The following is a 16,439-nucleotide window of genomic DNA, read 5'->3' as shown; positions in this document are numbered from 1 at the left end:
GTGCTTGCCATAGGCGCCATTTTCACTAGATGCGCCTCTGCCCGTACCTTCTTTTGTGGGGTCCCCCGCCAACGCTCTCCATTCCTCCTCTTCTTTGTGCGCCCCCATAACAAGTTGCTTCCTATGGGGGCACACCTGTGTGGAATGTGTGCTCCATAAACACACATAGCCTGTCTCAGCCCCGCCCCCTCTCCACAGAATTTGATTGACAGCAGAAGGAGCCAATAGCACCTGCTGCTGCCTTTGTCTCCTGTGAGAGAAACAAAGACCAGCACTGCTGCAGACGCGCACAGAGCTGGATCGAGATAGGACTCAGGTAAGTATATAGGGAGGTGGGAAGGGCAATACAACTACTGGGAGATTTTTAAACCTTAATGCAGGGAATCTATTAGGGTAAAAATGTCTTGCTTTTATAACCACTTTAATGTCTAGTATCAGGATCGGCTCAAGCAATAGACAGCTTAAAGAGGATGTCCAGCCCCAAATAAAAAAAGTAAAAGTCATCAGCTACAAATACTGCAGCTGCTGACTTTTAATATTAGGGCACTTACCTGTCCAGGGAGCCTGTGATGTCGGCACCCCAGCCGATCTTTGGATCGCCTCCTGGGTGTTGCCATTCCTGGTAAGGGAACCTGGTAGTGAAGCCTTTCAGCTTAACTGCTGGTTCCCTGCTGTGCATGCACAAAGCGCACCACGCTTTCCAATTGGCCCAGCGGTGGGGGAAGGATGAGGGGGGCCGAACTTCTGGGAGATTGGGCCGCAGCCCATCTCCCAGATGTGGGGAAGGGGACCTGTCATGAACGGGTCCCTTTTCCCCCCTCCTCCCTAAAAGGTGACAAATGTGACACTGGGATGGGGGGAGCATATAAGCAGAAGTTCCACTTTTGCCACTTTCAGTAGCCGTCTGAGGGTGCAAGGAGGGGAGGGCGGTAAAATCTAATCCCCAGGAGCTGAACCCAGTATCTGAACTTTGAAGCCCAGTGGTGAGGCTCCAGTGACTTGCCTGGCAGGGGCGCTGGTGTGGGCACAAGTGACACCTGCCTTGTGGCTTGTGTGGGTGATTTTAGTTCCACGTGGCAGCCAGCATCTCTCCCCTCCCCCCTGCTTCACACTAGCATGGTACAGTAAGCACACAGTGCAGATCGCACCACAGCCCCTCTCCCTCCTCGGCTCTGCTGTTCTCCTATACAGTATACACAGACAGGAGGAGGATGGACACAGCTTTCCATGTCCTGCACTGATCTGAGGTCTGTACTGATTGCAATATACATGAGACACAGGGATGAGGAGCAGGTTTGCATAGAAAAAAAAAGAAACTTGCAGTGAATTGGGGGGGGGGGGGGGGGTAGAGGCGGGGGCAAGAGAATACTCTATGGGCATGGGCACTTTGGGAGGGGAGAGGACTTGTGCTGGAGGGGTCGGATTTTTTCGTCCAACCCTCCAGAGGGAACAATCATGGTGTCTGGGACCTCGGGCACCTCACTAGAGATTCGGGGCAATTGCCCCAGGTGCCCATGCTAGTGCCTCCCCTGCCAAGCAGGTTAGTGGAGCCAAGTACTGGAACTTTTTTCAGCACTGGGCTCCAGGACTCAGGGCCTGTTCACACCATGAATTGCACAGAAACGCACAGCACGTTCACATGTCTTCCGGGTACTATGCGATTTCAGCCTCTTCATTTGAAACGCATGCACAGATGGTACTTCAGATCATACGATCTGGTGCAAGCAAACATGCTGTGTTTGCAACTTGCATTTTGGGAGTTATTAGGTTGACACCCACTGCAGATCACAACTGCAGTGCATTTAGAATGCGGTGTGGGAAATACACACAGAATGTGGGTTTCCCTCACAGTGTTCTGGTGTGAACAGGCCCTTAGTCCAGGAGCTTTTCAGAAAGGTCCTGGACAAAACCTGGACAATTGGAAAGTATGGATTTGAATAAGAAGGGGAGAGGATTTGTAGGGTGGGGTTGTACTGGAATGATGGATTTGGGTGGGAGGATTTGTGACAGAACTGGGGAGAGGAATTTGGGGCAAAGAAGATTTGTGCTGGGAACGATGCGGGGGGGGGGGGGGGGGATTTGACCCAGGACATGGGGGGCGGCTGTGCGCAAAGGGAGAACCGGGGGGAGAGGATCTGTGCTAGAAGTGGGGAAAGGATTTTGCTGAGAGGGGGATTGGATGGTGGATTTGTCCTGGGGGGATTTGAAGAGACGTCCTTCATGGCGCACCCCATCACAAATACGGGTGCAATGTGAAGGAAGTCCCAGCACAGCTGTGGATACTGGGGATGGGGGGTTGCATTATGGTGGGAAGGGGGTGGCAGGATGGTGGGGTGGAGAGGGGGGCACCAGAATACACATTTGCCTAAGTAGACAAAAATCCTTGCACCGGCCCTGGCTAGTATACATCATATAACACTGGGAATAGATATGGACTTGCTGATAGCGTCACCAGCAGGGGGAGTATAAAGTATAATTAACGCAAACTCTGAGGAAAAGGCACTTCTTAAAGTGTTACTAAAACCACAACAGTAAAATTAGTCTGTATATGCAGAAAAGCATGCTTGTTATAATCACTGTGGAACCTAAGGGGTTAATGCTCTGCATTAAATAAAAAGGCTGTTTGATCCTGTCTTCTCTGATCCTTCCCTTTTTCCACAGTCCCCAATCCATCTCCTGATAGAACAGAGCCTTGAGGGCAATCTGCAGATGCTTAGGCCCCTTTCACACTGGGGCGGTTTGCAGGCGTTATTGCACTAAAAATACCGCCTGCAAACCGCCCCAAAACAGCCTCCTCTGTTTGTTCAGTGTGACAGCCCAAGGGCTTTCACACTGAAGCGGTGCACTGGCAGGAGAAGAAAAAATCTCCTGCCAGCCGCATCTTTGGAGCGGTGAAGGAGCGGTGTATTCACCGCTCCTAAACCGCTCCTGCCCATTGAAATCAATGGGACAGCGCGGATATACCGCGGCAATACAGCCGCGCTATACGAATGGATTTAACCCTTTTTCGGGGGGTTAAAACCGCACCGCTAGCGGCTGAATACCGCGGTAAAACAGCGCTAAAAATAGCGCTGTTTTACCACCGACGCCCCCTACCGCCCAAGTGTGAAAGGGGCCTTAGTTTGGTGTGTATTGCTAGAGTTTTTTTTTTTCTTGGGAGGGTGCATGTGATCGGCGCAGGGCCAATCAGCACTGTCCAGACAGAGGGTCAGGGTTAATGCAGCCTCATAGGACAATCAGGGGAGAATGAAAGCTCCTCCTAAAGGTTTTAACCAGACACTGATAGAAGTCACACGACTGCTGTAAACTGCAAATGAGAAAAGGTATTTAGCAGTTTATATTTACTAAAACTATTACATTTCCATGTTCTGTGTAGTGTGGGAGACCAGATACAGTGGGGTCCTGGGTTTAAAAAGAAAAACTGTGCAACAGTGTATTACAATACAACAAGATCCCAGGGTTTATTTAAAATCCTGTTTCCCGGCATGGATCTGCAGATTGTCTCCGCCAAGAACAGCAGCATGAAAAAACTCAAGACTTTTCTTTCTTCTTTTTATCAAACTCTCCATTCTGGCTGCTCTCCCTGACCATAACTCCGCCCATGACCCCGCCTCTCTAGCTCTCTTGGTCACATGGTCATGACATCAGTATCGTTCTTCTACCATCCAAGATTTAATAGGAAGCAGCGTGTTGTGCCCACGTGTGTGTCCTGTGTGAGGAAAGAAGATGGCAGAACTAGGTGAGTGGAGGCGGCAAGTCCCCTATTGTCATGGTTTGTGTCGCAGTGTCCTCTCTCTTTTCTGCGTCATATCTGTCACTGCTTGTCTTTACTGCCTTGTAGCATCAGTCCCTCTCTCTGCCTCCCACCTAACCCCTTGTATACATGCATGACACCTTTCTGAGCAGCCTCTGCCTCCTCTGTAATCACATACCAGCTGCAAGGCTCTGTATGACCAGCTCAAATTCTGCTTTGAAGATCGAATTCTGTTATTTTTCAAGGTGTGAGATGAACTGACCATGCATGGTACAATGGGGGAGAGTTTACTAAAACTGCTGCAGCTGTGCACAGTAACCAATCAGCTTCTAGGTTCAGCTTGTTCTAATAAGCCTTGAATAAAATCTGGAAGCTGATTGGTTACTATGCACAGTGGCATCAGTTTCTGTGTGCTCCAATCTGTGCATTCTACCAGATGTGTAGAACTCAAAAGGGTGTGTGGGCGCATCTTTATTCCATACGATTGGAGGAGATTGTATGAAATGTTTGTGGGAACATCTTTGCTTCCTTTTAGATCAGGTGGTTTTGTTCAGTGATTCCTGTTCACACCTGAGCGTTGTCACTTGAAGCTGGGAAAAGTACATGAGCTTCTTTGGGGCAGAGTTCTGTGTTTTGAACAAATGCAAGAATATGACCTTTACACACTAGAGGGCAGTTTTGCGTTCCACTTTTTTCATGCTAGTCTCATGTCGAAAGTAAAGCGTTTGCTCGCAATATGAAAATGTTGGTGCGACAGAATACGTCGGAAGTGACGTAATGTGTTGAATAGTTTTGTATTTGTTCTTTTCGTTTTCTGAGCATGCGTAGTCTTGCTCTTATGATTTTGGTTTTTTTTTTTTCCGCACGAAAAACGTACTAATGAAACGAAAATCGGGTGTGTGAGTCCACATACGACAAATGTTATAGTCTGCACATCCAGCTTTTTGTTTAACAAAAAAGCGAAATCGGCTGTCGCAAGCACCGTACTAACAATCCGAAAATCGTCAGACAACTCGTCATACAAATTTTTTCATCCGATTTATTTATTTTTTTTTGTATCGTGTATGGGCCTTAAAGGTGATTTCACACTGTGGTGATGCGGCACGGGTGCAGTGTATCCATGTGTGTGGTGTGTGGGTTTTTTTTTTTTTTTTTTTTTTTTTTTGTGTGTTACCCTCAGCTTCCCATATACTTTTCTATTTGCTTTCTGAAAGAGCACCAAAGTGCTGCAGGTACACTTTGAGCAAAAAAAATAATGCATGTCTAGACTTGGTCTATTTACCCACTTTTTTTTTTTCTTCTGTACTGGGTTCTGGTGTGGTTTTGATGCGTTCCAGTGCCTTTTTATGCGCATTGTACTGCATTCCAGTCTAGTGCAGGAAAAATGCAGCATGTTCTCTTCTCCCCCCCCCCCCCCTGCAACTGACTGCACTGTTGTGAACAATGCCATTGGAAACAATATAACCTACTTTCCATGCATTTTTATTTCTTTTTCTTTGCATTAAGAAAAAAGCATTGTGAACTGGCCCTTGGCCCACGTTCACACTGAGGACGGGTTTGAAAATATGCGAGTTCAGCTGCACTCAGACGTTTTTAAACCAGCATTTCAGTCTGACTTCAGGGGGGCGATTTGACAGACATCTGTGCAGGTTCATGAAATCGCCCCAGAAGTCTCCTAAAGTAGTGCAGAAACTACTTTTGGGAATCGGTGCGGCGCCGCAAAGTCAGCGTTGTACCAATTCAGAATTCAGACAGTGCCATTGTAGGCAAACGGCATGCCATATAGGCCCAATGTGAAAGTGGGCTTAATCTGCAAATGCAGCAATGTTCTTCAGAGGCATGACTCTACAAAGCAAAGACATGACTCTACAAAGCCTCTCATCCAGTTAAATAAATGTGTTATGTCTTCACTGAAATGAACGAACGTACATTCATACTTGCAAGATTCACAGACTGGTCAGGACAGCACACACTCAGCAAGTAACAGGATCCCTCAGGTGCAAAAGCAGACAAGGGAGGTCTCCCAAACTCCAATATGCATGAAGTGCTGCAGCTTTTTTTTTTTTTTTTTCCACACGTGCATAACTTTTCAAACCAATAAAGTGGATGTAAACTAGTCACTAAATTCTCATATAAGGTTTAGTTTTAATGTGTTTTCACAAGTTAAAAAAAAAAATAAAAAACTGTATATCTCTCTCATCTGAACCAAATAAGTTTATCTTGGTCTCATCAGACCACAGGATATGGTTCCAGTAATCCATGTCCTTAGTCTACTTGTCTTCAGCAAACTGTTTGCGGGCTTTCTTGTGCATCATCTTTAGAAGAGGCTTCCTTCTGGGACCACAGCCATGAAGACCAATTTGATGTAGTGTGTGGCATATGGTCTGAGCACTGACATGCAGACCACCCACCCCTTCAACCTCTGCAGCAATCATACGTCTATTTTGCAAAGACAACCTCTGGATATGATGCTGAGCACGTGCACTCAACTTCTTTGGTTGACCATGGCGAGGCCTGTTCTGAGTGGAACCTGTCCTGTTAAACCGCTGTATGGTCTTGGCCACCGTACTGCAGCTCGGTTTCAGGTTCTTGGCAATCTTCTTATAGCCTAGGCCATCTTTATGTAGAGTAACAAATCTTCTTTTTTTTTTTTTTTAGATCCTCAGAGTTCTTTGCCATGTTGAACTTCCAATGACCAGTAAGAGTGAGAGCGATAATGCCAAATTTAACACGCATTGCTCCCCATTCACACCTGAGACCTTGTAACACTAACGAGTCAGGATTGCTTTTACATGAAAGCCGACCGCTGGCTGAAAAGAACGATACCTAAACCTGGGCCCAGTTTGGACATTTTCACTTAGATGTGTACTCACTTTTGTTGCCAGTGGTTTAGACATTAACCACTTCAGCCCTGGAAGGTTTTACCCCCTTCAAGACCAGAGCACTTTTTACAGTTTGGCACTGTGCTGCTTTAACTGGTAATTGAGCGGTCATGCAATGCTGTACCCAAACCAAATTTGCGTTTTTTTTTTTTTTTGTTTTTGTTTTCCCTCACAAAATAGAGCTTTCTTTTGGTGGTATTTGATCACCTCTGCGGTTTTTATTTTTTGTGCTATAAACTGAAAGACCGAAAATTTTAAAGAAAAAATTATATTTTCTACATTTTGCTATAAAAAAAGTACAATAAACTCAATTTTAGACATACATTTAGGCCAAAAAAAAGCATTCAGCCACATGTCTCGGGTAAAAAAAAAATTCAATAAGTGTGTGTTGGTTTGCGCAAAAGTTATAACATCTACAATCTAGGGTACGTTTTCTGGAATTTATGCAGCTTTTAGTTTGACTGCCTATCTCATTTCTTGAGGAGCTAAAATGCCAGGGCAGTACAAACCTCTCCCTGCATTATTAGGTTCCCTGGTGGAACAGGAGAGCTAGAGAAAACCGTGCAAGACAGCGGGAGGAGGGGGGGGGGAGCGTTCCCTCCCACTGCTTGTAAAAGTAGTCTAGCGGCTAATTAGCCACTAGGATTGCTTTTACACGAAAGCCGACCGCTGGCTGAAAAGAACAATACCAAGATGATACCTAAACCTGCAGGCATCATTCTGGTATAGCCACTCAAGCCAGTACATCGCTGGTCCTTGTTGGGCATCAGCCCTGTGGACTGAATGAAAAAGATTGATTGGTGGATATGCCCACCATTAGAATACTGCCCTGCATCCACCCACTTCTAACGATGGGCATACATGCACCGTTCTTTTTTTTAACTGTGGTGGTGAAATCACCACCTACATTGCTGGAGTCGCTGATTTACATATCGTGAGAGCAAACGCTGTTGCTGTCAAGATAAATCAGTGCTGCAACTGAATGGCATACCTACAAATAAAATAATGGTTAACAATAAAACACAGTAAAGTATAAAAGAATTACATACCTGCAATTAAACATGATAAAACATAGTAACATTAAAATATTGCAGTCATAAAATACAGTGAAACAGAGCAGAATAGAATAAAACTACCAACTATACACTTTTATTTGTAACTGTAAAGGTTCCAAGTTCGGGTATCTTAAAATGCGATGGCATCTTTGGAGACACCGGTGAAAGTGTGCCCTATGAGTGTGTAGTGCTGTACCCTACGCTAATACTCCACTAGTGTGTGGTAGCGTTGGAAACATACACTGATGCAGAGACCAGGTTGGTTAGGACAGGAGGGACAATAAAAGCGGGTGTCATACCTGTATCTGCATTTCCTACATACACAAAATCTTTTTTGGGGTATTCTTTGGCCTGAGGTACCACTGAGGACTTCGGGGAAGTACCTCTCATGCAGCCGACTCACTGCATTTGCATTGGGAAGTTGGGCCACAGCACCATCTGGAAACAGAAGGGCTGTGATCTCTTCCTGGGATTTAAGGAAGGATCTAGTTCGTCCTGACGGTTTGTATAGCACATAAGCCTTCAGAGCCAATTGAAATGGGTATATAGACACTTTTTTTGTACCAGCGTCTGGCCTTACAGGCAATTGGGTACGGCGCCAACAACTGGTCGTTGAGGTCCTCCCCTCCCATATTTAGGTTTTATTCCTGGACACAGAGGGGTTTCTCCACAACACCAGTCACTGTTTGAATTTGGACAGTCGTATCTGCGTGAAGGGAGGACAGAACAAAAACATTCCGATAATCCCTTCACTGCAAGCAAATTATTACACTTCAAGCAGACTCCCCCAGTCTAAGTCGGGGTTCTACAAGCCACTGGGGTAAGCCCCGGCATTTAGATCTCATGGTACCACATGCTTCAATTCTATGATTAAACAAGTGACTAAAGCGGCACGCTCGTGTAGTAATTGTCCACGTACAAGTGGTACCCCTTTCCGAATAAGGGTGACACCAAGTCCCACAAATCCTACCAGCGCTCCCTATGTAGTTTGGGCAGTTCTCATGCTCCACGTGACTATCTATTCCCTCGTAAACCATAAAACTATATGTATAGCCTGTTGCCTTGTCACAGAGCCTTATACAACTTGGCCCTATATCTGGCATGCTTGCTGGGAATATGCTGTTTGGAAGAAAAGCGGCCAGAAAATGTAATCAGGGACTCATCATTGCAGACAACTTGCTCTGGATTAAACAAGGCTGCAAACTGTTGGTTGAGGTGGTTTACGAGGGGCCCAATTTTGTGGAGCCGATCAAATTCCGGGCCCCCCCGAAGGCGACAGAGTTCATTGTCCTTTTAAAATGCATGAACCGTAAGATCTGCTCGTATCGCGTCTTGGTCATGGAGGCAGAGAACACGGGCATATGGTGAATTGGGTCAGTGGACCAATATGACAAACTCACTTTTTTTTTTTTTCTCTAGTCATCTTCCAGGACGGCATAACCTGAGAGATGACTGGTCCACCTGACAGGAAACACAATCAACATACAAGGTTAAAAGGCCCCTCCCTTCCCCCTGCACCTCAGTTCTTGATTGTGTTTCCCGGCAGCGAAACGTTTTGTTGTTTTTTCTCAGACCTGAAGCTAGGAGTGGATGCCCCCCCCCCCCCGAGGGCTGGACGCCAAAGCCGGGGAGGGTGGCGGGTCCAGCCATGGCCCTGTCCTTCTCAGGGGGTCCCCCCAATGGCCGGGGGGGGGGAGAGTCTTCCCCGGCAAGGAGCCTCCCGGGTACAGAGGGGTAGCCCGGAACTCCTGTGAGCACATACCTCATGCTTTTTCCTTCCAGTCAGGTACGGAGGTGATGAAGGAACTGGAGCTCAGGCTGGTGTCTAGGCCACAGAGGGGGTAGAGGACGCCAGCCAGGTCGGTACCTTGGTGCCTTGTAGGGCTGGTGGAGGTCCTGGACTTCATAGGGAATGCTGAAGCTCCTGTGTATGGAGCAGGCTTCCCAGGGTGGAGTAAGATGGCGACATTTCCGGTTCCGGGCGCTGTAACTTCCGACTTCCGGTCTATGCCAAAATGGCGGATTTGGACACTAGAGGCCAAAATCCTCCCTCAGACAGTGGCTCTCCAACAAAATGGCGCCGATCATCGGTGTATAGGAGAAGACACTCAGCGCTCCAGGGAAAAGCAGGAGGCCTCATGATACTCCTCTCTTGAGGTCGGAAAACCTCACAAAGCAGCAGATATGGATGGAGAGGAGATAACAGCTGCAACCTTAGCCCAGGAAGAGGCCAGTGGTGGTGAGTCCTCTTCCGTTTTTTTGTGGTGAAGTAAGAGGGGTCTTACCTACACCATAGGGGGGGAGTGAGAGAGAGACACAGACAGTCTTAGGAAACTGGTTAAAGTTTGGACTTTGTCTTTTTTGTCTCCCTAGATCCTGGCAGCTCTGCTCAAGGGGCTCACAAGATGAAGGGCAAAAATCCCCCTCCTCCCAGGTCAAAAAGATGTGGGAATTGTAATAAGCAGCTCCCACAGGACCATGGGAAACCTTTTTGCTATAGGTGCATACAAAAACTGTCTAGTAAGGAAACCTCACAGGTTATAAGGGACTTCCTTGCGGTACAGTCGGAGATGCTTTCTACCCTCCAGTCTATTAAGACGGCTATAGCACCTAAAGCGGAGGATAGAGAAATCCTGTCCTCTAGAGAAGGCACTTCCTCTCAGGAAGGTTTTTCAGACAGGGGTCAGAAAACCTTGCAAGGACCCTCTTCCTCTGTCACTTCGGGAGTTGAGGAGTTTGAGGACCCAGAGGAGTCAGAGGAGGACTCATTAGAGGAAGGTGTAGACACAGACGCTGACAGCCAGGATAGTGACAGTCCTAGAGCTAGCCTCCCTGGCGGTATGATTATTTCGGATTTTAGGTGCTGAAAGCGGTACCATTATTTTGCATGGAAATTTGGCGTTTTATATTGTAGGTCTGTAAATCTTAACAATAACACACTTAAATCTGTCCAAACCAGAGTCTAGTAGATATCCCGGGTATGATAAAGTTTGAAACACAAAAACATAAATTATAATATAATAAATAAAAATAAATAATTAAAAAAAATTAAAAAAAAATAGTAATAAAATAAATTTCCCCACAATTCACTATCGCTCAATTCTGCAAGTGTTCTAATTTATTATCGCTGTTTTCTAGCTGGTCTAAAGCCACTTTTGACGTAAAGGGACACTTTTTGGTTGCTATGGACAATCTCCAGTTTCCAGGCAGAAAGAATAGTATATATAACATAAAACTGCATGCAGGGTATGGGCCAGAGCACTGGGGACAAAAGGGATGTGAAATCATTTCATACAGTACTGTAATCTGTAAGATTACAGTACTGTATGTGTTATGATTTTGACAGTTTTTTGAATTTGCCGCCAGGCTCCGCCCCCGTGCGTCGCGCCGCTCGCAGGGAACGGAGCCTGGCACGGAGAGGCTTCGGAGGAGGACGGAGCCCTCGGACACTGTGGGGGACATCGCAGGATCCCGGGGACAAGGTAAGTAAAGCCGCCCCAGGATCCTGCAATGCGATCCCGAGTGTGGCTCGGGGTTACCGCTAATGGTACTGAATTTTAACCCCGAGCCACACTCGGGAAAACCACCAGGGAGGCTACTAGCCACCTCTTTCCCGTGGAAGACATGGGGCAGTTACTTAGGGCGATCTATGCCTCTGAGGATATCCCAGAACCTCCGGTTCAGGCGTCGGCCCGGGACAAGATGTACAGGGGTTTGGGAAAGTCTCAGTCCAGTGTTTTCCCAGTTCATCAGGCTCTAAAGGAGGTGATTTTGAGAGAGTGGAAAGACCCGGAAAGAAAGGTTCTTAGACTCAAAACTTGGAAGAGAAGGTTTCCTTTTGGGGATGAAGAAGAGCAGAAATTCTTTAAAACCCCTAAGTTAGACGCAGCCCTGTCGCAGGTTTCTAAAAAATCTGACTTGTCTTTTGAGGATTCAGGGAACCTAAAAGACCAAATGGACAGAAGGGCGGAGGCGCTTTTGCGCAGAGCATGGGATTCCAATGCGGCTGCCATGGCTCCTGCTTTGGCATCAGCATGCGTGGCAAGAAACGCATGGTTAGGCAGACTTTCTAACCATGTTTCTAAAGGCAGTGATTCCAAAGAAATCACAGACTCGTTAGAAATAATAGGAAAGGCTGTGGCAGATGCGGCTGTGGAGTCTGTCAGGAACACAGCCAAATCTGCGGCCCTCCTTAACTCCGCAAGAAGGGCAGTCTGGGTCAAATCATGGGAAGGGGACCATATGTCTAGATCAAGGCTATGTGGTTTGCCCTTTGAAGGTTCACAACTCTTTGGACCTGGCCTGGATCAGGTGCTGTCAAGGTCAGCAGAAAAGGGAAAAAAGTTCCCGGTCAAAGCTAAAGGAGCAAGGGGCAGGAAGCTTTTTTTGTCCCTCCGTTAACCAGGATCAATTCAAGGGAAAAAAGGATGCAAATAGGAGGTGGGGAAAGAGCGCACAAAAAGGTAGTCTGCTCTTTTCTGGACCTAAAGACGCCACCAAGCAGTCTAAGTGACGCCAGCATCAGGGTAAGGGGGAGATTATCCCACTTTGTCCCTCAGTGGAAGAGAATCTCCGAAAGTCCCTATATCTTGCAGATTGTAACCGAGGGATATCGTTTGGAGCTTCTCTCCCCTCCCCCTCAAAACTTTTTTCTGACCTGTCTCCCCAAGGAAACTTCAAAAGCTGCAGGGCTGTTGGACAGCTTGCAGGGATTGGTGTTCCAGGAGGTGATCATCCCCGTTCCACCGGAAGAGCTTTACCAAGGGTTTTACTCCCATGTATTTGTCGTTCAAAAACCGTCAGGGAAATTTCGCCTGATATTAAATCTCGGGAAGTTGAACAGGTTTTTGCGACAAAAGAGCTTCCGGATGGAGAGTATATACACGGTGCGCAGGCATCTATTAAGGGGTGCGTTCTTAGCCACGATAGATCTAAGGGATGCTTACCTTCATATCCCGATCACCAGGAAACACCAGTCCCTGCTGAGATTCGCAGTCCTTACGAGCGAAGGGATTCAGCATTGGCAATTCCGAGTTCTTCCCTTTGGATTAGCTGCAAGCCCAAGGATCTTCACAAAGGTCCTGGCGGAGGTTGTAGCTTACCTACACCTACAGGGGGTGTCCCTTATACCCTACCTAGACGACCTTTTGGTATACGGGCAATCCCTAGAGCAGGTGGAGATAGACGTAGGCAGAGTGATTTTCACTCTGGAGTCCTTGGGCTGGATAGTAAACAGAGAGAAATCTTCTCTGGCACCGTCCCAAATAAAAGTGTTTCTGGGATATCTGGTGGATACAGAGGTTCAGAAACTTTCTTCCAGAGGAAAAACGATTAAAGGTGATTACAGCAGTATCCTCTTTAAAAGAAACCTGGGAGTGCTCTCGCAGGCGTATCATGAGGGTCCTAGGTCTAATGACCTTGTGTATTCCAGCAGTTCCTTGGGCTCAGCTCCACTCCAGGGAGCTGCAGTTCTTCCTTTTGTCCTCCTGGGACAAAAGGAGAGAGTCATTGGATGCAAGGGTGTCTATTCCAACAAAAATAAGGACCTCCCTAGATTGGTGGCTGGATCAGGACAAGCTCAGGGTGGGCTTACCCTGGGACCAGTTGAATCCCACAAGAATCACTACTGATGCAAGCGCTTGGGGTTGGGGCGCTCACCTGGGGGACACCCAGGCACAGGGGGCCTGGACGCCTTCTCAGGCAGGGGCATCCTCCAACCACAGAGAACTCTTGGCGGTGGGCCAGGCGTTAGTATCCTTTGGAGACAGGATTCAGGGCTTAGAGATCTAAGTCCTGTCAGACAATGTGACAACGGTCTCTTACCTGAATCGTCAGGGGGGCACCAGATCCAGGAAACTACTGAGTCTAGTCCTGAACATCTTAAACTGGGCCGAAGAGAATCTTCAGTCCATATCGGCGGTTCACATAAGAGGAACCGCCAATGTGGTGGCAGACTTCTTAAGCCGGCAACCCATCCTTCAAGGGGAATGGGAGTTAAATCAGGAGGTCTTTCTCCAGATAAGTCAGATGTTCGGGACTCCGGATATAGATCTTTTTGCCCACAGAGGGAACAAAAAAAGTGGATCGTTTTTTTCTCTCTCAACAGAGAAGGGGGATCCCAGGGAGTGGACGCTCTGTCTCAGGACTGGGACTTCCATCTAGCATACGCTTTTCCCCCACTAGTCTTAATACCACGGGTCTTACAAAAATTGGCCCGCTCAGATTGTGGACTGATCCTTATAGCCCCATGGTGGCCAAAAAGGACCTGGTTTGCCACTCTGAAAAAGTGGTCAATTTCTCCTCCGCTCCGTCTTCCAATCAGACGATATCTTCTCCTACAGGGGCCAGTCCTCCACCCCGACCCGGGATTCCTCAAACTGACGGCATGGTTCTTGAGGAGGAGATCCTTAGGGGTAAGGGGTGCTCTGATAGGGTAGTTGAGACCCTCTTGGGCAGCAGGAAGCTGGTCACCAGGAGGATCTACTCCAAGGTGTGGAATTGCTTCTCACAGTGGTGCCGTGATAAGGAGGTGTCTTGCCCTTCAGTACCAGTGGTACTGGAATTTTTGCAAGCAGGGGGGGATCAGGGGATTTCCCCAAACACCTTGAGAGTACAGATAGCAGCATATCTGTATTTTTGGATCAGAGGCTCGCACTAGAACCTCTGATTAAGAGATTTATTCTGGCAAGGGAGAGGGTAACCCCTGTCAGAATGAATGTATTTCCTCCATGGAATTTATCTCTGGTTTTGGAGGCGCTGACGAAAGCGCCCTTCGAACCAGCGCAAGAGATTTCAGTTAAGTTTTTGACTCTTAAGTTAGCGTTTCTGTTGGCCATAACCACGGCCAGAAGGGTGAGCGACCTACAGGCCCTGTCAGTGAAGGAGCCTTTTCTGTTGATTCTGGAGGATAGAGTGGTTCTTAGACAGGACCCACTATATCTTCCCAAGGTCGCATCTAAGTTTAATAGATCTCAGGAGATCACTTTACCCTCCTTCTGTGATAATCCTAAAAATGAGAAGGAGAGGAAATTTTAATTTATTAGATGTCAGGAAATGTTTATTGACATATCTAGATAGAGTAAAGGACTACAGAAAGTCGAATCATCTTTTAGTTTTATTTAGTGGCCCTAGAAAGGGAGGGCAGGCGTCTAAATCTACTGTGGCTAGGTGGATTAGGCAGACAATAACATTGGCCTATGAGCAGACCGGTTCCCCAGTACCAGGGAACCTTAAGGCCCGCTCAACAAGATCCTTGGCAGCCTCTTGGGCAGAGAGAGCTGGGGCCTCGATAGAACAGGTCTGTCGCACAGCCACTTGGGCGAAGCAGGATACCTTTTTGAAACACTATAGAGTGGAACTGCTGTCGCCCCAGGATCTGACATTTGGAAGGAAGGTGCTACAAGCGGTGGTCCCGCCCTGAGGTAGGCCTTGAACTCCTTGTCCATCCTCTCAGGTTATGCCGTCCTGGAAGATGACTAGAGAAAATTGACAGTTACTTACCGATAACTGTTTTTCTAGGATATCTTCCAGGACGGCAGGCCTACTTCCCACCCATGTTTTAATATAAGTACTACGGGTAGAGTTTCTCTCTGTCACCCGGATAACCTATTACTTTGGGAGAACTGAGGTGCAGGGGGAAGGGAGGGGCCTTTTAACCATGTATGTTGATTGTGTTTCCTGTCAGGTGGACCAGTCATCTCTCTCAGGTTTTGCCGTCCTGGAAGATATCCTAGAAAAACAGTTATCGGTAAGTAACTGTCAATTTTTTTTTTTTTTTTTAACTATGCCCATGAGGAGGGACAGGCCCAGAAAAGTTTTAAATTCGGAAACCGTAATAGGTTTCCATTCTCTGGCAAGGGTCAACTGGGGATTAGTGGCGATGAATTGACCAGCACACAAATTGCTTTGGTCCACAATAGATCTATAGAGACGCCTGACCTTATCTCTGAGGACAAAGTAGTGGTCCCTGCTATCTGTCAGGGTGCCGCTGCTGTCTACTGGTTCGTAGTCCGAGCCTGAATCTGACAAATGGTGACTTCCTCTACACTCTCATCGCTCATGCTCAGAAACGTGTAGGCCTTTCCGATTGGACATTGTGGCCAACTAGTGCGAGACCCAGGCAAAAAGAGCACCTGGTTGTCAGAGCCTGCTTCAATCGCTACCTAAAAAAACTTAGCGTTCGCAGGGATCTGGCCTGACTCTGCGAACGCTGCAGTTATGTGTCTTGCGTTTTTGTAAGTGACAGTGATCAATTGATACTGCACTTAGGTGGGCTGGGATGGGCAGAGGGGGTAAAAGTAGGTGCTAGCAGGTATCTGGGCTGATCCCGCTAACGCTGTATTTTTGGGAACCCTAAACTACTGGGGATGCCGGTATAGATCAGATCAAAGATATTGATCCGTTCAAACTATACTTGGTGGGTGTTAACGCTACTGGCACTAATCTGACGCTGCGTGGGGCTAACGCTGACCCTGACTCTAAAACCTGTACTGGGGGGCAATCAGGGGGTTAAATCTTTTTTTTTTCTACAAATATATGGCGGGTACCCTGACATAACAACCTGACGGTGACTAACTAGTGTCACCCGTGACACTAAATACAGTGATCAGAAAATAGATCTGTACACTATTAGTGAAAGGGTAAACTTGGGGGTGATCAAGGGGTTAAACCTGTATTGGGGGGGTACCCTAAACCTACCTGGGCCTACTAACTGCCTTAACGCTGATTAGTGTCACAAATGACACCAGT

The 16,439-nt window shown here is 47.3% G+C and overlaps 1 protein-coding gene across 1 annotated transcript in view; it reads left to right on the top strand.

The window, feature by feature from the left end:
- Positions 1–3,594: 3,594 nt before the first annotated feature.
- Positions 3,595–16,439, top strand: part of ATIC (5-aminoimidazole-4-carboxamide ribonucleotide formyltransferase/IMP cyclohydrolase) — a 58,052-nt gene continuing 45,207 nt past the window's right edge. The window contains exon 1 of the mRNA XM_073633699.1: positions 3,595–3,739. Coding sequence (XP_073489800.1) covers positions 3,727–3,739 — 13 coding nt within the window. The 5' untranslated portion in view covers positions 3,595–3,726. The remainder of the gene's footprint in view (positions 3,740–16,439) is intronic.

The sequence above is a fragment of the Aquarana catesbeiana genome, linkage group LG06, assembly GCF_042186555.1.
Source record: "Aquarana catesbeiana isolate 2022-GZ linkage group LG06, ASM4218655v1, whole genome shotgun sequence".
NCBI lineage: Eukaryota > Metazoa > Chordata > Amphibia > Anura > Ranidae > Aquarana > Aquarana catesbeiana.
The sequence above is the reverse complement of the archived record's forward strand: the minus strand, read 5'-3'. Positions and strand labels throughout refer to the sequence as shown.